The sequence below is a fragment of the Salmo salar genome, chromosome 16 (genome assembly GCF_965601325.2).
Source record: "Salmo salar chromosome 16, fSalSal1, whole genome shotgun sequence".
NCBI classification, from domain to species: Eukaryota; Metazoa; Chordata; class Actinopteri; order Salmoniformes; family Salmonidae; genus Salmo; species Salmo salar.
The window spans coordinates 8047455-8071363 of record NC_138306.1 but is presented as its reverse complement, the minus strand read 5'-3'; the positions used below and the strand labels follow the sequence as shown (position 1 = coordinate 8071363).

The 23909-nt window shown below is 41.3% G+C and overlaps 1 protein-coding gene across 3 annotated transcripts in view; it reads left to right on the top strand.

The window, feature by feature from the left end:
• Positions 1 to 23909, top strand: part of LOC106573106 (kinesin-like protein KIF21A) — an 82498-nt gene that overhangs the window by 6105 nt on the left and 52484 nt on the right. For all 3 annotated transcript variants that reach the window (XM_082962496.1, XM_082962497.1, XM_082962495.1), the window contains exons 2-4: positions 12835 to 13057; positions 14328 to 14510; positions 22661 to 22810. In XM_082962496.1, the coding sequence (XP_082818622.1) occupies positions 12835 to 13057; positions 14328 to 14510; positions 22661 to 22810 (556 nt within the window). The remainder of the gene's footprint in view (positions 1 to 12834; positions 13058 to 14327; positions 14511 to 22660; positions 22811 to 23909) is intronic.

Genomic DNA, 23909 nt, shown 5'->3' with positions numbered 1-23909 from the left:
ACCATGCTCTACCAACTGAGCCACAGGGAAGCCAGTTGATCCTTATTATCATGCAATTATTTCTCTATAGGCCTGTTCACACACACACCAAATAAGCATGACCTATGATAACATTCACATCAATACTGATAACCGATGTTTACCATTTTCGTGGCCTTTTAAGCATTCTAGTACAGTTAACTATTTAACACACACACATGGACGCAGCGGTGTAAGGCACTGCATCTCAGTGCAAGAGGCGTCACTCCTTGTTCAAATCCAGGCTGTGTCACATCCGGCCGTGATTGGGAGTCCCATAGGGAAAGCACAATTGGCCCAGCGTCGTCCGGGCCGTCATTGTAAATAACAATTTGTTCTTAACTGACTTGCCTAGTTAAATAAAGGTTACACACCACATTGACCAAAAAGTTATTTTGTTGGCATTTACATATGTCCCCATTACCAGTAAAACATAATCAAAACCTATTTATTTCACTCACTTGCTGTGCTTTTTGTTGTTCATTAGTTCAGTCGTTTTATTCTCAACCAGGATTTCTATGGAACGCCGTTTGGGTCTTTGACATGTCAAATAACACTATTTGATGTGTCAAATAAGCTTGTTGACCAATCAGGACCGGAATATGACTGCACGTCACATAATAATTGAATGCGTTCATACATTTTTTACGTAGTTTTTACACACTCACTCGTATTTCATGTCACAACGATTCATCGATACGTATGCTATGATGCTGGTAAAATTGTCTTGCGCACCTACAGTGCTGGTCATAAAAAAAAAAAATCAAGCTGGCTCATGGATGCAAACAATGTTCTTCCACAAAAACATAGCAAAACATCTGTTTCAGTAGCTATAGATAGCTAACTATATAGCTAGGTGTGATCATCTAAAATAACCCTAATTTATAAGACAGTTCTTATTTGATTAATGGTGGTTGGACCCATCTATGTGAAGCTAGCCACAATAAGGATTAGCCACAATAGTGGACTTTGCGCTTAGCCTTCAAAATAAAAGTATGTCATTGATAGTGATGCAAATTAATAGAGATAGTAGAATTATGCTATACTTTTATTTTGAAGGCAAACCGCAAATTCCACTAATGTGCCTAATCCTAATTGTGGCCCTTTCCTGTTTCAGCCTGACAATGCCCACATGCACAAAGCGAGGTCCATATAGAAATGGTTCATTAAGAACTTGACTGGCTTGCACAGAGCCCTGCCCTCAACCCAATCGAACGCCTTTGGGATGAATTGGAATGCCGACTGCGAGCCAGGCATCATCGCCCAACATCAGTGCCCGACCTCACTAATGCTGTTGTGTTTGAATGGAAGCAAGTCCCCGCAGCAATGTTCCAACATCTAGTGAAAAGCCTTCCCAGAAGAGTGGAGGGTGTTATAGCAGCAAAGGGAGGACAAATTACATATTAATGTCCATGATTTTGGAATGAGATGTTCGACGAGCACATACTTTTGGTCATGTAATGTATCTGGACGGATGTGGGTGTGTGGGTATATTGTGTCACTCCCCTTACCCACAATAACTCAGTCCTGGTATCTTTGAATACGACCACTAAGTTGTATTGTTTCTGGTGTTGCATTAGCAGTATGCGTATGCTGGTTTGTGATGCACATGATATAGTCCAGTCCTATAATTTTGATATGTAATGTAGGCCTAATTATAGTCCTTTCCTTAAGTTCAAATGTCCTGTAACTGAAGTGAAACACTGAAGCGTTAGTATATGAGGAACCACTTTCTGGACTGAAGGCTATTTCTTTCTGAACCAGCACATAGCCTACACTTAAACTGAACTTTCCCCAAAATAGACTGTCTCCCACCACTGCATTTCTGGAAGAACTCAGTTATCTGTATCATGACCTCTGAGGTGTCAGCGCGTTCTGCCAGTCCCAGACGCATCCACCCAATAGGAAAACTTTGCGATTGCGGACATGTTAATGGCACAGAATGGAAACCCTCCTACTGATGTTGAATTGTGCTTAGAATGCAAGCAAAACACATTTTGGATAATTATACAGTACATTGGTTGGCATGTGTACACCACACCCATGCAAACATTTCTCATTTTCTCTCTTTCTTTCTCTCTTGCTCACCCCCTCTCTCTCGTTCTCTTCTCTGTCATTGTCTCTCTCTCTTTCCCCATCCCTCCCCCCTCTCTCTGAACTACAGTGACCATAAGTAGCTCTAAGTATGTAGTACAAATAATATTTGCATTATATTTATATATTTGCAAAAAAATTGGTCAGATATGTATTATCAGTGTTTGTTTCTGGCATGTCATGCCTAATTTTGCTAATCTTTTCAATGAAAAAATCATTAAAGTAGTTGGCAATATCAGTCGGTTTTGTGATGAATGAGCCACCTGATTCAGTGAATGATGGAGCTGAGTTTGCCTTTTTTCCCAAAATTTCATTTTAGGTGCTCCAAAGCTTTTTACTATCATTATTTATGTTATTTATCTTTGTTTCGTAGTGTAGTTCCTTTTTTAAATTCAGTTTAGTCTCATGATTTCTCAATTTGTAGTATGTTTGCCAATTGCTTGTGCAGCCAGACTTATTTGCCATTCCTTTTGCCTCATCCCTCACAACCATACCATTTTTTAATTCCTCATCAATCCGCGAGGATTTAACAGTTTTTACAGTCATGTTCTTAATGGGTGCATACTTATTAGTAACTAGGATAAGCAATTTCATAAATGTGTCAAGTGCAGCGTCTGTTTGCTCCTCATTACACACCACGGACCAGCAAATATTCTTTACATCAACAACATAGGAATCACTACAAAACTTATTGTTTAACATTTTATACACTATATTAGGCCCAGACTTTGGAACTTTGGTTTTGCTAGATAGGGCTACGATATTGTGATCAATACATCCGATGAATCTGGATACTGCTTTCAAGCACATTTCTGCAGCATTAGTAAATATGTGATCAATACACGTTGATGATTTCATTGCTGTGTTTGTAACTACCCTGGTAGGTTGACTGATAATCTGAACCAGGTTGCAGGCACTGGTTACAGTTTGAATCTTTTTCTTGAGTGGGCAGCTTGATGAAAGCCAGTTAAAATTTAAATCACACAGAAAATATACCTCTGTTGATATCCCATACATTACACGCATTTCACACATGTTATCCAGATACTGACTGTTAGCACTTGGTGGTCTATAGCAGCTTCCCACAAGAATGGGCTTTAGGTGAGGCAGATGAACCTGTAGCCATATTACTTCAACAGTATTTAACATGAGATCCTCTCTAATCTTTACAGGAATGTTGTTCTGAATATAAACACCTCCACCACTGGCATTTCTGTATTTTCTGTAAATGTTATAACCTTGTATTGCTACCACTGTATCATCAGAGGCATTGCCTAATTGAGTTTCAGAGATAGTCACATTACAAATGTTATCTGTTACTAGCAGTTAACAGGCTATTTTGAACCACTTTTCTGCAATGCTTGCTTGTTTTCATTGCTTTACTAGGAAGCTTATCAGAAGTCGATATTCTTATGTTATTTACAGTGGGGGGAAAAAGTATTTAGTCAGCCACCAATTGTGCAAGTTCTCCCACTTAAAAAGATGAGAGAGGCCTGTAATTTTCGTCATAGGTACACGTCAACTATGACAGACAAAATTAGAAAAAAAATCCAGAAAATCACATTGTAGGATTTTTTATGAATTTATTTGCAAATTATGGTGGAAAATAAGTATTTGGTCACCTACAAACAAGCAAGATTTCTGGCTCTCACAGACCTGTAACTTCTTCTTTAAGAGGCTCCTCTGTCCTCCACTTGTTACCTGTATTAATGGCACCTGTTTGAACTTGTTATCAGTATAAAAGACACCTGTCCACAACCTCAAACAGTCACACTCCAAACTCCACTATGGCCAAGACCAAAGAGCTGTCAAAGGACACCAGAAACAAAATTGTAGACCTGCACCAGGCTGGGAAGACTGAATCTGCAATAGGTAAGCAGCTTGGTTTGAAGAAATCAACTGTGGGAGCAATTATTAGGAAATGGAAGACATACAAGACCACTGATAATCTCCCTCGATCTGGGGCTCCACGCAAGATCTCACCCGTGGGGTCAAAATGATCACAAGAACGGTGAGCAAAAATCCCAGAACCACACGGGGGGACCTAGTGAATGACCTGCAGAGAGCTGGGACCAAAGTAACAAAGCCTACCATCAGTAACACACTATGCCACCAGGTACTCAAATCCTGCAGTGCCAGACGTGTCCCCCTGCTTAAGCCAGTACATGTCCAGGCCCGTCTGAAGTTTGCTAGAGAGCATTTGGATGATCCAGAAGAGGATTGGGAGAATGTCATATGGTCAGATGAAACCAAAATATAACTTTTTGGTAAAATCTCAACTCGTCGTGTTTGGAGGACAAAGAATGCTGAGTTGCATCCAAAGAACACCATACCTACTGTGAAGCATGGGGGTGGAAACATCATGCTTTGGAGCTGTTTTTCTGCAAAAGGACCAGGACGACTGATCCGTGTAAAGGAAAGAATGAATGGGGCCATGTATTGTGAGATTTTGAGTGAAAACCCCCTTCCATCAGCAAGGGCATTGAAGATGAAATGTGGCTGGGTCTTTCAGCATGACAATGATCCCAAACACACCGCCCGGGCAATGAAGGAGTGGCTTCGTAAGAAGCATTTCAAGGTCCTGGAGTGGCCTAGCCAGTCTCCAGATCTCAACCCCATAGGAAATCTTTGGAGGGAGTTGAAAGTCCGTGTTGCCCAGCGACAGCCCCAAAACATCACTGCTCTAGAGGAGATCTGCATGGAGGAATGGGCCAAAATACCAGCAACAGTGTGTGAAAACCTTGTGAAGACTTACAGAAAACGTTTGACCTGTGTCATTGCCAACAAAGGGTATATAACAAAGTACTTTTGTTGTTGACCAAATACTTATTTTCCACCATAATTTGCAAATAAATTCATTAAAAATCCTACAATGTGATTTTCTGGATTTTTTTTCTCAATTTGTCTGTCATTGTTGACGTGTACCTATGATGAAAATTACAGGCCTCTCTCATCTTTTTAAGTGGGAGAACTTGCACAATTGGTGGCTGACTAAATACTTTTTTCCCCACTGTATGTTAGTGCCGGGTAAGCTGCACACAGTGGACGTCCTATTATGGAAAGGGGAAAGGGGGATACCTAGTCAGTTGTACAACTGAATGCATTAAACTGAAATGTGTCTTCCGCATTTAACCCAACACCTCTGAATCAGTGAGGTGCGGAAGGCTGCCATAATCGACATCTTCAGTGACCGGGGAACAGTGGGTTAACTGCCTTGCTCAGGGGCAGAACGACAGATTTTTACCTTGTCAGCTCGGGGATTCGATCCTAGGGCACGCTGCCTCAGTGCTAACAGCATAAATCTGGTTCATAGAGAAATGATTGCAGCATACAATAGCTGTAAGATCAACAGAGGCATTCAGGGCAGTTAGAGGGACATAAATTAGGTTCCTTACATTGTGTCTACCAATGCCCCTGGTATAATGTACATTTGCTAAAGCGTTATGATGACTCAGCTATCACGTTTTAAGGAAAGACCCAGATGCAGGCAACGTCGAATTAACAACAGTTTATTATTCCGACAGGGGCAGGCAAAAGATAGGTCCAGGGCAGGCAGGGGTCAGTAATCTGGATAGGTGGGGCAAAGGTACAGGACGGCAGGCAGGCTCAGGGTCAGGGCAAGCAGAAAAGGTCAAATCCGGGAAAACAACAATCGCGAGACAGGAACAGAGGGAAAAACGCTGGTAGGCTTGACGAAACAAAACGAACTGGCAACAGAGAACACAGGTATAAATACACAGGGGATAATGGGGAAGATGGGCGACACCTGGAGAGGGGTGGAGATAATCACAAAGACGTGAAACAGATCAGGGTGTGACATCAGCAACACAATTATATGGATTAACTGAGCTGGGCTTGGGTCATTGATAAGTCATTGTCTCAACACAGCCTTATAGTGCTGTGAAAGGATCCAGCAATCCAAATGATTTGGGTGGATTTCATCCTCCTTATAAAACATGTTTTGTTTCCAAAAGGTATCGAAATTGTCAACAAAAGCTATACCCATTGAGCTGCAATAACCACGTAGCCAGTTGTGAAGAGAGAGTATCCCGCTAAAGCGTTCAATGCCGCGATTCAGAGAGGGCAGAGGGCCAGATATGATGGATCTTTTATTAGTGTCTAGCAGACAGTCAATCAGCTCTTTGAAATCCAGTTTCAACTCTTCAGAGCTGCCCTTCATAATATCATTAAAACCAACATGGACTACGATAGAATCGATGTCCATGTCCTGGCGTAATACATTCGGGAGCAGCTTGGTAATGTAATTTACTCTAGCTCCGGGGTAGGACATTGTTTTTGCACCAGGAACAGTCACACTTACCGTGGAGCTGCCCAAAATCACAGCTGGCAAAAAGGATGAGGAAATCGGCACACTCCCACGCTTCACAGGATGGTGCAGACCTCCGACAGATGGTGAAGCCCTGCTCGATCCAGAGCAGGGACGGAAGGTTGCCGACATCGTCTTCGAAATCGTAGGGGAAGGAGTAGGAGTAGGCACAACGGCCACAGACACAGGTACCCACAGCGACGAAGGTGCAGGAAGATCAGGCTCCAGACACAGGTACCCCCAGCGACGAAGGTGCAGGAAGATCAGGCTCCAGACACAGGTACCCCCAGCGACAAAGGTGCAGGAAGATCAGGCTCCAGACACAGGTACCCCCAGCGACGAAGATGCAGGAAGATCAGGCTCCAGACACAGGTACCCCCAGCGACGAAGGTGCAGGAAGATCAAGCTCCAGACACAGGTACCCCCAGCGACGAAGGTGCAGGAAGATCAGGCTCCAGACACAGATACCCCCAGCGACAAAGGTGCAGGAAGATCAGGCTCCAGACACAGGTACCCCCAGCGACGAAGGTGCAGGAAGATCAGGCTCCAGGGCGGCGAAACTATTCGTTGTTTGTATCCGCTCCGGGCCTCTCGTTGGGAGTGTAGGCTACTTTGCGGCAGGCTGCTGTCTTCGGCTTCCACGGCTCGTGACATGCAACCAATGTTGATTGCCATGCTCCTTTTGCTGTGCTCTTTCGACTTAGTATTGTGGAGTAACTACAATGTTGTTGATCCATCCTCCGTTTTCTCCTATCACAGCCATTAAACTCTGTAACTAATTTAAAGTCACCATTGGCCTCATGGTGAAATCCCTGAGCGGTTTTCCTTGGCAACCCATACTTCTATGGCAACAAGGTAAACAATGTCGGCAACAAGGTTAACAACGTCCTCTCAGGGTCTTAATTCTGGAGAAAATGAATATGTGACCAAATACTTAACTTTTTACTACTTTATTACACATAAATTAATTTGTCCCAATACTTTCGGTCCTCTAAAATTGGGGGAACTATGTCTAAAAAGTGCTGTAATTTCTAAACATTACTCCTAATATGGATGATACTGACAGTCTGCATTTTAACCTCATGGTCATTGTTTGATTTCAAATCCATTCTTTTGTAGTATAGAGCCAAAAGAAGAAAAATGCTTCACTGTCCCAATAATTACAGAGGACACTGTATGTACAGTATCTCGCTATTTCAAAGTAATTTTCTTAATTTTCTCTCTCTCGCTCTAGTGTGTTTGGGATTATATTTTGAGCATTGCCGTTACGTTTTGGGATGTGTCGCTAAAACGGAAAGGTTGATGTAAACATACAGGTGGTGAACGTAGGATTAAGAGGGATTCATAGAACTAGACTTGCTGTGGAGAAATTATACTGTGTTGGGGAACAGGGGTTACCATGGGTTGCACTGTATCGTTTCACCCAGACTGAAACATAAGCTTTGGTCTGCCCTACTATTCTGTCCCGTTGTTGTTGCTTCCAAATGTCACTCATAACTAATACATACATAGTCAAGTGTACTCATAATCAAGTACACGCTCAGCTCTGTAATAGCTATTAGAGCCATACTAAAAATGCATGTAAAGGATGATGCAGAGGATGTCTGTCTCCTGTCTCCCTCTGGTTGGCGTAATTTAACTGTGTCCCAAATGGCACCATATAGTGCAGGACTTTTGACCAGTGCCCATAGTCAAAAGTAGTGCACTATATAGGAAATATGGTGCCATTTGGGATACATCACTTAGACTGGTTAACTGGCTCATTGGCATCATGATATCCTGCTTAGATAGTATTATTCCTTTAACTGCCACTTCCATTACCAGTATCCATGGCAACCTCTTCCCTTCTTTAAAGTCACCCAGCGCAACACAAAGAACAGTACAGGAGGCCTATACTGCAGACTGTTAGACAGCAGACACTCTCCTCCACAAACACTTAAATTAAGTATTTTAAACTAAATGTTTGAACTGTGAAGGTGTAAATTTAGAACTGTTATTGGTAAACGCTATAGTTAGGATTGACCAGAGCTCAGTTTCAGGAACCCCAGTATCCCTTCATAGTGAATAAAACTACATGGCTGCAGGTCTTTGTCTAGGATCAAAGCTTGGTCCAAAGCTTGACTCTGGTGATACTACACATACTGGCACTGTCTCATACATGTGTGTGGGCATGCAAGGATGTGTTTGTGTGTGAGCTCCTCTGAGCCCGTTCAGACAGTATTCCCCGTCTGTGCTCTCACTCTGTGTAGAGGTGTTTCTGAAGGTGTCTGTCCCAGTGATTGTAATCTGAGAATGGGGTGTTAGAAGAGAAAGCTGACTGCTCAGGGAGCTATCTATCACATGCTATGTGATGAACACACTAGCCCAGGCCCGCTGTGCCTCTAGCCCAGGCCCACTGGCCTCCTTGCACACTAGTCTATTGCACGTTGTTCTTCCCTAAAGGACAACAAAAATGTGAAACTGGACTGCCCTGTTGCAGCATCGGTGCTGAGTGTTGTATTTGAAGGTTTCTTCTGCCTTATTTTTCCCTTCCCTTCTGCAGAAATGTGCATAAAGAAGCCTTTCACCCCCACCTCTCCTCCCTCTCTTCTCCCTCGATATGCACAGCCCTTAATGTTTTATGGAGAGAGTGCAGTGGTGATGGAGAAGCGGCAGGGAGTGGAGGTGGTGATGGTGGGGGTGCAGGGATAGACAGCAGGTTGGAGCGTATTCAGTTCCTCAACCAGACTCAGAAATGCTCCGAAACCAGCTATTTAAGTGATGATTGCTCTGATAAAAAGCATTTACTTCGAGGGGGTCCGGGGGGAATTTCCCCACCGGTATATGCCCAGCATATACTTTCTCTCTCACTTCTACACCAGGCTAAATTATCCAGGGCCAGCTTTTAGTTGGCCAGCTATCAGGAGGGCATTACTGACATTCAGCATTGGAGCTTAGTGTGTCTCTAGCTCACATTCGTACTCCCCACACACACACACTCCCAATCTCACACACACGGACATACACACACAAACACATACATGTGAAGCCAGCTAGCTGGTTTTATGGGGCAGAGTATTGGGTCAGAGATTCAGGGTAGCGTAAGGACGAGACCTATGAACTACCGACTACTGTATACCTCCTGTTGCTAGTAGTGGTCGACCGATTATGATTTTCCCGGTACCGATTATTGGAGGACCAAAAAAAAACGATACCGATTAATCGGTCGATTTATATATATATATATATATATATATATATATATATATATATATATATATATATATATATATGTGTGTGTGTGTGTGTACTAATGTCAATTACAACAATACTGAATGAACACTTTTATTTTAACTTAATATAATACATAAATAAAAATCTATTTTCAAAAAAATGATGAAACATGTTCAATTTGGTTTAATAAATGTAAAAACACAGTGTTGGACAAGAAAGTAAAAGTGCAATATGTGCCATGTAAAAAAGCTAACGTTTAAGTTCCTTGCTCAGAACATGAGAATATATGAAAGCTGGTGGTTCCTTTTAACATGAGTCTTCAATATTCCCAGGTAAGAAGTTTTAGGTTATAGTTATTATAGGACTATTTCTCTCTATACCATTTGTATTTCATATACCTTTGACTATTGGATGTTCTTATTGGCACTTTGATAGGCTTGAAGTCATAAACAGCGCAATGCTTGAAGCACAGCGAAGAGCTGCTGGCAAATGCACGAAAGTGCTGTTTGACTGAATGGTTACGTGCCTGTTGTTGCCTACCAATGCTCAGTCAGACTGCTCTATCAAATCATAGACTTAATTATAATATAATAACACACAGAAATATGAGCCTTAGGTCATTAATTTGGTCAAATCCGGAAACTATCATTTCGAAAACAAAACGTTTATTCTTTCAGTGAAATACGGAACCGTTCCGTATTTTATCGAATGGGTGGCATCCATAAGTCTTAATATTGCTGTTACATTGCACAACCTTCAATGTTATGTCATAATTATGTAAAATTCTGGCAAATTAATTACGGTCTTTGTTAGGAAGAAATTATCTTCACACAGTTCGCAACGAGCCAGGCGGCCCAAACTGTTGCATATACCCTGACTCTGTTGCACAGAACGCAAGAGAAGTGACACAATTTCCCTAGTTAAAAGAAATTCATGTTAGCAGGCAATATTAACTAAATATGCAGGTTTAAAAATATATACTTGAATATTGATTTTAAGAAAGGAATTGATGATTATGGATAGTTACACATTGGTGCAACGACAGTGATTGTTTTGCTAATGCGCTTGTTAAATCATCAATCATTTGGCGAAGTAGGCTGTGATTCGATGATAAATTAACAGGCACCGCATTGATTATTTGCAACGCAGGACAAGCTAGTTAACCTCCCTGGGCAACCTAGTCAACAGCCAGTGGAATCGCGTGGCGCGAAATATAAATATCTCATAAATGCTAACTTCAATTTCTCAAACATATGACTATTTTACACCATTTTAAAGACAAGACTCTCTTTAATCTAACCACACTGTCCGATTTCAAAAAGGCTTTACAGCGAAAGCAAAACATTAGATTATGTCAGGAGAGTACCCTGCCAAAAATAATCACACAGCCATTTTCAAAGCATGCATATATGTCACAAAAACCAAAACCACAGCTAAATGCAGCACTAACCTTTGATGATCTTCATCAGATGACACTCCTGGGACATTATGTTATACAATACATGCATGTTTTGTTCAATCAAGTTCATATTTATATAAAAAAAAACAGCTTTTTACATTAGCATGTGATGTTCAGAACTAGCATACCCACCGCAAACTTCCGGTGAATTTACTTAACTACTCACGATTAACGTTCACAAAATACATAACAATTATTTTAAGAATTATAGATACAGAACTCCTTTATGCAATCTCGGTGTCCGATTTTAAAATAGCTTTTCGGCGAAAGCACATTTTGCAATATTCTGAGTAGATAGCCCGGCCATCACGGCTAGCTAATTTGACACCAACCAAGTTTGGCCCTCACCAAACTCTGATTTACTATAAGAAAAATTGGATTACCTTTGCTGTTCTTCGTCAGAATGCACTCCCAGGACTTCTACTTCAACAACAAATGTTGTTTTGGTTCGAAATAGTCCATAGTTATATCCAAATACCTCCGTTTTGTTCGTGCATTCAGGTAACTATCCGAAGGGTGACGCGCGAGCGCATTTCGTGACCAAAAAATTCTAAATATTCCATTACCGTACTTCGAAGCATGTCAAACGCTGTTTAAAATCAATTTTTATGCGATTTTTCTCGTAAAATAGCGATAATATTCCAACCGGGTACCGTTGTAGTCGTTCAAAGATTGAAAGAAAAACATGGAGTCCTCTCGTGAACGCGCACTCCAGTGTCATTGTTCCCTGCCTGACCAGTAACAAACAGAGCTGCTGTACTTAGCCCAGAGACTGCAGAGCTCTCATTCCACTTTCTGGCGCCTCCTGAGAGCCAATGGAAGCCTTAGAAAATGTCACGTTACAGCAGAGATGCTGTATTTTTTATAGAGATGCCACAGAAGGAGAACAAATTGTCAGACAGGGCACTTCCTGTATGGAATCTTCTCAGGTTTTGGCCTGCCATATGAGTTCTGTTATACTCACAGACACCATTCAAACAATTTTACAAACTTTAGAGTGTTTTCTATCAAAATCTACTAATTATATGCATATTCTCGTTTCTGGGCAAGAGTAGTGACCAGTTTAAATCGGGTACGTTTTTTATCCAGCCGTGCAAATACTGCCCCCTAGCCCCAACAGGTTAAACTAGTAATATCATCAACCATGTGTAGTTAACTAGTGATTATTTTAAGATTGTTTTTTTATAAGATAAGTTTAATGCTAGCTAGCAACTTACCTTGACTCCTTGCTGCACTCGCGTAACAGGTGGTCAGCCTGCCACGCAGTCTCCTCGTGGAGTGCAATGTAGTTGGCCATAATCGGCGTCCAAAAATGCTGATTACCGATTGTTATGAAAACTTGAAATTGGCCCTAATTAATCGGGCATGCCGATTAATCGGTCGACCTCTAGTTGCTAGACTGGCCTTTTTATAGGCTTGTAAGGGAAGTTAATTCCTTTGTTAACTCCTTGTTTGAAGAGTCCATTTAATAGTACAAAAACTTAGATCAACAGTGGGGAATGTTACTGTACATATTGAACACTTAACACACCAAAAAATGTGCAGACTAAAAACAACATTATGTTTACATAGGTTAAGCCAATTACAGTATGTTTAGCTTTTGTTGACAGTGACATTTCTCTCTCTTTCTTTCGCGCGATCTCTCTCTCTCTCTCTCTCTCTCTCTCTCTCTCTCTCTCTCTCTCTCTCTCTCTCTCTCCTTCCCCCTCCCTATCTCCACCAGGATTCGTCCTCAACTGGCCCGGGAGAAGATTGAGGGATGTCACATCTGTACGTTTGTGACCCCGGGGGAGCCCCAGGTGATGCTGGGTAAAGACAAGGCGTTTACATACGACTATGTGTTCGACATGGACTCCTGTCAGGACAGCATCTATGCTGACTGCACTGAGAAACTGATCGAGGGCTGCTTCGAAGGATACAACGCCACCATCTTTGCCTACGGCCAGGCAAGTCTACATGATGGCCCTCAAAGACGTCTCAACTGATCTTGGTTGATTGTTCTGACTGCATGGCCGTTTGGTCCTTTGGGGGGATATTTTCGTGTAACGTGTTGATATTTCCATAGGCCAGGGGTTTTCTTGGTCAGGTCATGTGGCCAGGAACAACTCTGGGCTATAGCAGTAGGCTATAGCAGTTGTCCCATATTCCCCTAGTTATTAGTTATTGGGGTTATTTGTGTAATGCAAAAGCTTATGTTGGATCACTCGTCAAAGACTGAACTGATATCATAATCCTGCCTTACACATGTGTTTGTGAGGTCCTGAAAACTCACTGACCCCCTCCAATACTTATTAGCTCTTGGAGTGCTTGTATCGTTTTTACAAAAGTTTTCTGAGAGTACTGGCGGTGCTTCTGTCATTGCAAACCATCATAAAGCACTAATCTATGTATAGTAACACCACCAAAGCAACCCCTCTATCCCTCTCCCTCTCGTTTCCTACCAATTAAACAATTCATACTCTTCTCAAGCTGCCTCTTTCTTTTTCCTGCCAGTCGGACTCTATAGCAACGGAAATTACATTGAAGTTTGGGCTTCTCTCCCCTTCACCCCGGTTGCCTTGGCGACTGAGCCTTTTTCTCCAATAGTAGGGGCTGTCTAGAACTCAGTCTGTTTGATGGGAGGGGGATTTACATGGTGTGGGGTCTTAAGTGATGCGGTTAAGTAGACATACACACATCTAAGATATCCATAAATGTTTTATATGAGCTCATCTCCCCCCTTCCATTGCTGCAGTGATGGTGACCTATTTGTCTGTCATCCATGCTGTATGTACAGTAGCTACAGTGGTTGACCAAGGCTCTAGGTAGCCTGGTTTGACCAAGCCCAGCTCAGCTCAGTTTGTCCCTGTGTATTTACTCAGACTGTAGAGGACATTTGGTAGAATATGTGTTTGTCTAGTCTGTACTGGGATGGACTAATCCAGCTTTAACACTTTCCCCACAGTCTGACCCAGTAAACAGAATCAGAGGGTTCTTTTCACTTGGATACAAACACAACAGATGTAAATGAAACTTCAATAAATTAACTATGTGAAATAAATTAAACTTGTTATCTCTCTCTCTCCTCCTTACTCATCCCCACCCCATCCTTTCCTAATCCTTATATTTTTCCCCCTCTTCATCCTCCCTGCTTTATCCTATCTCTCTCTCACCCTTCTCTTCATCTTTCCTCTCCACCGCTGTCTTATCATCCTCCTCCTCTTCCTCCTCCTATAGACGGGGTCAGGTAAGACATACACCATGGGTACAGGGTTTGATGTGAACATTGGGGAGGAGGAGCTGGGCATTATTCCCCGGGCAGTCACCCACCTCTTCAGGGGCATCGAGCAGCGCCAGCAGGCTGCTAAAGAGCAGGGACGTCCTGTGCCCGAGTTCAAGATCAACGCACAGTTCCTGGAGGTATGGACTACAGCGTCACAAAGGCGACACAGAGACGTGGGCAGGGAATATAGTTGAAGTCGGAAGTTTACATACACCTTAGCCAAATACATTTAAACTCAGTTTTTCACAATTCCTGACATTTAGTCCTAGTAAAAATTCCCTGTCTTAGGTCAGTTTGGATCAGCACTTTATTTTAAGAATGTGAAATGTCAGAATAATAGTAGAGAGAATGATTTATTTCATATTTTATTTCTTTCATCACATTCCCAGTGGGTTAGAAGTTTACATACACTCAATTAGTATTTGGTAGCATTGCCTTTAAATTGTTAAACTTTGGTCAAACGTTTCGGGTAGCCTTCCACAACCTTCCCACAATAAGTTCGGTGAATTTTGGACCATTCCTCCTGACAGAGCTGGTGTAACTGAGTCAGGTTTGTAGGCCTCCTTACTCGCACACGCTTTTTCAGTTCTTCCCACAAATCTTCTATAGGATTGAGGTCAGGGCTTTGTGATGGCCACTCCAATACCTTGACTTCGTTGTCTTTAAGCCATTTTGCCACAACTTTGGAAGTATGCTTGGGGTCATTGTCCATTTGGAAGACCCATTTGCGACCAAGCTTTAACTTCCTGACTGATGTCTTGAGATGTTGCTTCAATATATCCACATAATCTTTCTTCCTCATGATGCCATCTATTTTGTGAAGTGCACCAGTCCCTCCTGCAGCAAAGCACCCCCACAACATGATGCTGCCACCCCCGTGCTTCACGGTTGGGATGGTATTCTTCGGCTTGCAAGCCTCCCCCTTTTTCTCCAAACATAACGATGGTCATTATGGCCAAACTTCTATTTTTGTTTCATCAGACCAGAGGAATTTTCTCCAGAAAGTACGATCTTTGTCCCCATGTCCAGTTGCAAACCATAGTCTGGCTTTTTTATGGCGGTTTTGGAGCAGTGGCTTCTTCCTTGCTGAGTGGCCTTTCAGGTTATGTCGATATAGGACTTGTTTTACTGTGGATATAGATACTTTTCTACCTGTTTCCTCCAGCATCTTCACAAGGTCCTTTGCTGTTGTTCTGGGATCGATTTGTACTTTTTGCACCAAAGTACGTTCATCTCTAGGAGACAGAACGCGTCTCCTTCCTGAGCGGTAATGACGGCTGTGTGGTCCCATGGTGTTTATACTTGAGTACTATTGTTTGTACAGATGAATGTGGTACCTACAGGCGTTTGGAAATTGCTCCCAAGGATGAACCAGACTTGAGGAGGTCTATAATTTTTTCTGAGGTCTTGGCTGATTTCTTTTGATTTTCCCATGATGTCAAGCAAAGAAGCACTGAGTTTGAAGGTAGGCCTTGAAATACATCCACAGGTACACTTCCAGTTGACTCAAATGATGTCAATTAGCCTATCAGAATCTTCTAAAGCAATCACATCATTTTCTGGAATTTTCCAAGCTGTTTAAAGGCACAGTCAACTTAGAGTATGTAAACTTCTGACCCACTGGAATTGTGAAATAATCTGTCTGTAAACAATTGTTGGAAAAAATGACTTGTGTCATGCACAAAGTAGATGTCCTAACCAACTTGCCAAAACTATAGTTTGTTAACAAGAAATTTGCAGTTTGGTTGAAAAATTTGTTTTAATGACTCCAACCTAAGTGTATGTAAACTTCCGACTTCAACTGTATGTGGAAATATACATATGGAAATATGTTATAGGGTGACATATTATTTAAGGCCAGGCACCACAGGCTAATATTTTTTTTTTTTTACTCTCATCAGACTGAAACTTTACCAGTTGAAAGTATACATAAATACAATATATTATTGTATTACAAGTTTTATTTATTTAAAAATGTAAATGTGCAAATGAGGCAAACCCACCTTAAATATGCGCTAATTTGCATATTACAAGAATACCTTTTTCAACACATTGCTTTTTTAAAATTGTGATTAGACACTCAATGTTTACACTTTTACTGATCAGTTTATGAAAATATTGTCATTTCATGGAATTATTTAAAAAAAATACTTCATGTATGACTGATGCATATTTTGCATATATTTACACATAAAATGACATTTAAAATCCAACCGACACAAGATATATATAAAAAAAGCCTCTGTAAAAATCTAACTAGAAGACCTAAGAACCTGTGTGTAAATTAATGTGAATATACATCCTTTGAAGACTGAGAAAAATAAATTGGCGCTAGGGGAACATGTCCGAGAAAATGGCCAATAAAGATAGGCTAATATTATTAAAATGTACTTTCCATAAATAAAACTCTTATTCATTATTCATTCCTAATCTGATATTTAAACATCAAATATACCTTTTACAAATACATTAGCACATTTCATAAATTTGTTTCAAGCAGAGGATATCATTTCAATACTGGTCAGTTGGGCAAATTCTCATATCACTATGCTCAATGTTGAAATGCGCAGAACATTAATAAGCTATGCCTGCCCCATATATAAGGCCCTCTGAGTTGTTGCTGGTACCGCTTGACTTTGTTGACTGTGTCATAGCACCTGCGCCTACACTTGGCACACTCCATTGAAGCATTATCAGCTCTCACATCCTCCTCTCTGATTGCTTCCAGTGTCACCAGAGTGCTGTCAAGCCACAATGTGATCATCACATTTGATATAGCAGTTGCTCCCTCATTGAACGTGGCTACTGCCATACTGTCTGCTCCGTTAATGCGGCTTTTGCCCACAAAGACAGTTTTGGGGCATTGCGACCATATTACAGATTTCAGACGTTCATTTGCAATTCTGGGTTCCTCTTTATTAAAACATTGTATGGCCTTTGTGACAGGGTGGGTTTTCATCATTTTCTAGGGATCGCTGGTACCAGAACCAATGCACACACCTATCCTGTAGTTGGACATGAATCCTCTCTTGTGCGAAGTGCCATCAAAGGATACATGAATGTCTATGATGGTATCCTCATCCTCCTTCAGCAACTCTGCTATGTCTGGGTCTATATCTGCGTATGCTCTTCTAATTATCTTTGCAGCACTCTCCAGACTGTAGCCCTCTCTGAATCTCTGCAACTAAAGTGGGGGAAAAAGTACTTATTATGTCTGTCAAATTTACAGTCATAACTGCAGGACTAAATATCAGCATGTTACCCTATGTAAATATTAGCATATCAGCATGTATTTACTTTATGTAAAGCTAATTTCTCACAGCCCTGACATTGTAGGCCTATGACAGTCTCATTACATAGTTATGTTTTCCCATCACTCTTTTTTATTCACTTTGAATATATTTGCTGGAGCAAGGAAATAAATATTATTTATACACAGCAAGTCACCTGACAGTAATGGGCTACTCTCCCTTTTTATTTACCTGTCACTCTCCTGTCATGTCTCTGATATGAGCTGAGATGCAAGGAAGGAATCCCTAGGACTCTTTAAGAGCAGCATAACCAAGTCCCAAGTTTGTTGGCTAGAAGAGCCATCCTCACATTTATGTCAAATGCCACATCTCCCCTGGAGCACTCCAGCAGCCTGGAGGAATTGTAAACACTCCTAAATTCATCACGATCACCTTCACAGTTTGCACATTCTATCATGACAGAATAACAGAATCCCTGGTTGGTGGGGTCTGTGGTGATTTCAGTCCAGTGTTTAGACACTTAGGGCAAATCAAATCATGTACAAATTAGTTTAATTGTGACATGTGGAATAAAAGCCACTGTTGGCTGGCTGCTGTCTGGTTGATCGCTGCTAGTTGTCATTTTCATCTCAATTCATTTGCGTCTCAACGCGCTGCCGCGGGCTACCTCCTTTTCCTCCTCTACCTGTACTGCCTCGATCTGATGGTAAGGCTGATCTGACAGGCTGACCACACCGCTCGCACCAACGAGTGTCTGCGTTGCCAAGGGCTAAAATAGAAATCAGTTCTATTTCTGGCGCAGATCGCGCTGCAAGTCCTGCCTCTCCCATCTCCTCATTGGTTTATAGAAGCAGTTACCCACGTGCCATCTCCCCATTGGTTATACTCACGTGGGTGACTGAAAGACAAACGAGGTCAGTGGCGGTAATGCACCTAATTTATGAAAGTTGCCAATCGCAATATAAAGTCAAGAGAAGAGAAAGCCTGGAAGGAAGAGAGATGACTAGAAACGATTCGGTTGACCGTTTTATGTGTGGATTAATTGTCGGAGTAGAGGACCTTGTGCATTTCAGGTAAAATAACAACTCAATGTTTATATCCCAGGACAAATTAGCTAGCAACAGCAAGCCAGCTAAATAGGACAAATTAGCTAGCAAGTGCAAGCTAACTAGCTAAATTGCCATACATGTTTAATGCTTTTCGACCTGTGAATATATGAATATAATTGGTTCAGAGTTTGTTTTGATATTTTAACCTGCGTGTCATGATCGCGTTTGGTGTAGGCGGACAAAATAAACGTATGCACGATGGCGCCCGCGCGCAGCTGGTTTGGGTTCCGTGCAAGGCTAATTTTATCTTTCATTCACTGCATTTTTCACTTTGGCTAACTGAGATCACCTATTTTTATTCACATACTGTAGGTATATTCTTCGAGATTTTCTCATTTTGTCTCTCTACATGGATTCTTCACGGGAGATATTTTCAAACAAAGAAGTGCACATGAGGCATTTTAACCAGGTTGGCGGAAAGGGCCTTTAAATGCCAAATAACCAATCGGATGTCAGGAAATTACAAATCAACACGAAGCACTATGTTTACAAAGGATATAGCCATGTATGGACTAGCTAATGATACGCTCCAGAAAACAAGCTTTTGAATGATAATTCAACATGGAGAGTTTTAAAAATAGCGGTTGAAGTTCTACATGAAACATGCTGACAAGAATGACATTTATGGTAGGTGTGGTTGATGGAGTTGGGATAAAATGATACAAATAAAGTATTTATATACATTATTGCTGATTTATTTGTACATTTTTTGAAAGTATGGAAGTTATAGTTGCAAAATATCCCAAAATCAGAAAATTGACAGATAGAAGCAAAATCAAAAATGTTGCCTGTGGTGCCTGGCCTTAAGAGATTTGGAAAGGGAAAGGGACATACCACCCCACTCTCCAACACAGGATTATGTGGAATAATACATGACTAGCCATTATACTGTAGGACCATGCCAGGCTTATGTAGCCTATGTGTTGACACTTGACAATTTAACTAGTTCCCATCTCTAGTCTCCTAACGTTACATAAAAATGACTCAGACTGTTGACTGGACAGAGGGCGGGAGCAGGGCTATTAGGGTCACGGTTCGGGGTGGCAAGGGTTAATACTAAATGACTGAAAGGTTGTGTTTGCTTGTCATACTGACAGACAGAGGCCACGTGGACAGAATGAGTCTACTCATTTATGACAGAGTAATATACTGTATCTGTCATAGAAAAATAGTTAGTAGAAAGGACATGGCTACCCAATAATGTAAGCAATGAAAAAAAAACATCCAATATGGCCGCCAGTCCAGCCGCCTCAGAACAGTGAATGGGAATGTCCATTCTATTAAAACATACTAAAACAGATGTAATTTCAGCACAAAGGGCTTTAAAACATACTAAAACAGATGGAATTTCAGCACAAACAAAGGGCCTTAAAGGAGAAGTTAGAAGTTAAAACCAAATCTCTATTTTGTATGTAAATGGCATGTTATAGAAGGGTACAGACCATTTTTTTGCAATGTCACTTGTTTTTGAGAAACTTACCCCAGCCAGCGATTCACTTCCTTATCCTCGTTGTGCAGTATGGGGGCACCCAAATACGTCCTTTTAGAAATGGAAAAGCTCTCAGTATAGTGATGCAGGTGATTAGAAATTGTGACATTCTGAAATGTATACACAACATTATATTCCATTTTGTGCGACTCAGGCTGTTTCCCCAATCCAGCTTTTCCATTGTCCATGTAGTCGGCTGTTAGACGTAGAGGTATCGCTCTAGTCGCAACAAAATGGAAAATAACGTTGTGGATAAAGTTTGGGTTGACACAATTTTGTGTATAACATCTAAAGACCTGCATCGCTTTACTGAGAGCTTTTCCATTTCTAAAAATATGTATTTGGGTGTTTTTGGAGCATTTGTTCATGTTTTTTCAAAACCAAGTGAAATCACCAAAAAAATTCTGGACCCTTCTATAATAAAAATAGAGATTTGGTTGTAAACAAAAGCAAAATTGTCCTTTAAGACTTTGACTCTTTAAGACTTTAATCTAGCCAGCGATTTAAAATGTCTACATATTTTGACATTACAGTATTAGGAATTAGCGTCTTTAAAACGTATACTCTACATTAATCCATAGGAAAATAGATGGGAGAGGTTTTGTTTGCGTCTTAGGTTTACCCCCAGCCAGAGCCCGGACTTGGCATCTTCTTAGAACCAGAGATGTGAATGATTAAATAAATGGGTAACACTAAATTTGAGTAGTCTCCCAATAACATGTCAACAGCATGTATCTCGACATGCAACAGGACTTCCAACAAAACAACCATAATAAATACAGTGCATTTTGAAAGTATTCAGACCCCTTGACTTTTTCCAGATTTTATTACGTTACAGCCTTCTCCTGAAATGGATTAACTTGTTTTTTCCCCCTCATCAGTCTACACACAATACCCCATAATGACAAAGCTAAAAAAGTTTTTGACATTTTTGCACATATATTAAAAATTAAAAACGGAAATATCACATTTACAAAAGTATACAGACCCTTTACTTAGTACTTTGATGACGCACCTTTGGCACCGATTACAGCCTCGAGTCCTCCCATTCTTCTCTGCAGATCTTCTCATGCTCTGTCAGGTTGGATTGGAAGGGTCACTGCACAGCTATTTTCAGGTCTCTCCAGAGATGTTAGATCGGGTTCAAATCCGGGCTCTGGCTGGGCCACTCATGGACATTGAGACTTGTCCCGAAGCCACTCCAGCGTTGTCTTGGCTGTGTGCTTAGGGTCATTGTCCTGTTGGAAGGTGAATCTTTTCCCCAGTCTGAGGTCCTGAGCACTCTGGAGCATGTTTTCATTAAGGATCTGTCTGTACTTTGCTCCGTTCATCTTTCCCTTGATCCTGACTAGTCTCCAAATCCCTGCCGCTGAAAAAGATACCCACAGCATGATGATGCCACCACCATGCTTCACCCTAGGGATGGCGTTAGGTTTCCTCCAGACATAACGCTTGGCATTCAGGCCAAAAAGTTCAATCTTGGTTTCATCAGACCAGAGAATCTTGTTTCTCATGGTCTGAGAGTCCTTCGGGTTCTTCGTCACCTCACTGACCAAGGCCCTTCTCCCCCGATTGCTTAGTTTGGCCGTGCGGCCAGCTCTAGAAAGAGTCTTGGTGGTTCCAACCTCTTCCATTTAAGAATGATGGAGGCCACCGTGTTCTTGAGGACTTTCAATGCTGCACACATGTTTTTGTGCTCTTCCCCAGATCTGTGCCTCGACACAATTCTGTCTCGGAGTTCTACGGACAATTGCTTCGACCTCATGGCTTGGCTGTCAACTGTGGGAACTTATATAGACTGCCTTTCCAAATCATGTCCAATCAATTTCTGTAGATTGATGAGGAAAATGTTTATTTCATCCATTTTAGAATAGGGCTGAAACGTAACAATATGTGGAAAAAAGTGAAGGAGTCTGAATACTTTCCGAATGCACTGTAAGTTATTTACCTGTTATTCACCCCCCTTTCATCAAACTAGGACCTTGGCAGAGCCTTGCATTTAGATATACTGCTCTGGACCTTGGTCACCAACACAAAGCCAAGTTGCTTTTGTAGAAAAGCCATTCATAGAGGTCACACCAGAGAGAAGGGGAGTGGTGGCAAAGCCTGTTACATTCTATAAAAACATCTCTGTTGTAGGTGTGTGTGTTAGATAATGTATCTTGATATGGAGTCTGTCTCACAGTTTAGACTCTTGAGAGTCCTCTGCTGTTTAACGTTGTTCAGACTGAGTCAGACAGTCCTACTCATGTTGCTCACTTTCTCGCTTTCAGTCTGACATAATCAGATATGGTCTTGCATCAGTGGGATATCAGAACTGGAATAGGATACAAACTATCAGAACCTTTGATATTTTCATGGAATTTCACAGTGCTCAATTTACCACAGTAACAAATAAGACTGTAATATTGTGTGGTTCTGGGTGTGTCCTGGTTTAGCTTTACAATGAGGAGGTGCTGGATCTGTTTGACTCTACGAGGGACCTGGAGGCTCGGACGCAGAAATCCCACATTAAGATCCACGAGGACGCTAATGGAGGAATCTACACAGTGGGGGTGACCACACGGACTGTAGCCTCCGAGGCAGAGGTGTGTACGTTAGAGATGCTCAGGTCAGCTGTTTGTTTACCCACACCTGCATGCAACTGCTAATAACCCAGCCGCAACCGCCTGACTATATGTGATGAAGTGAAAATCGGAGCCACTTACCCGCATATATAGAAAATGCGCTATAGACTACAGTCAGACTACAGAAGATTTTTTGACACTGGGTTGCTGGATTTTGTTATGCCTGATTTAGATATGTTTCTACTTAAAATTTCCCATATTTAGGGAGGCTGTTTGTTAGTCAACTTGTCTATAATTAAATACATGTAGCTTCTCTTTTGTCATTATATATTGCCCTAGAAGACTAAATAAACCCTTGCTCAACAGAATAATGTAATAGATAGATAGAATGACTGCTTCAATCAGAAAAGTTTTCTCTGTCATCTTACTTGGAGCAAAGATGTTTAGCGACTGGGGAGAAAATACAATAAAGCAAAAAAAAACAGGAAAGATGTTCTCTGCAAAATGTCCAAATGACATCACTTTGACCGGTTGTAAGGGAAAAAAAAGCTGTGAAAACGACCCAATTTGTGTTTATGATAAGATTTCAGTTCGGCATCGATGCATATTTTATGTGGTTGAAATACTACCAGCTTTTGTGATGCTTTTATGATGAAGACAGCACCTCTACAGATCATATTAACTGAGCATTGCATTCTCTCAAGATGCAGAAAGGAATCATATTTCTCCACTCCTGTTCCCAAGTCCAAATATTGCCTACACTTAGTGTATTATTTTACTGCAAGAAATGCTTAATTCTGCAGGAGTTATTATTAAGGCTATAGCCCTATTCACTCAGGACTAGTTGGTAATGTTTTTATTACCCCAGAATGTCCATTATTCCAGAGGACAATTCGGACGGGATAGGTTTTTTTCAAACTCCCCCCTGTAATTTATATATATATTGTCAGCGAATGCTAAGAGTGGTGGTAGGAGTCAGGCGCAGAGAGCAGAGGTAAGGAAAAAAACATATTTTTTTCCTTAAATACAAAATGGTCGACGCCAACACAACCGGCGTGAATAGCGAAGTGCCCAATTACAACAGGTCCACAGTACGCATATAAAATAACACAAGTAGATC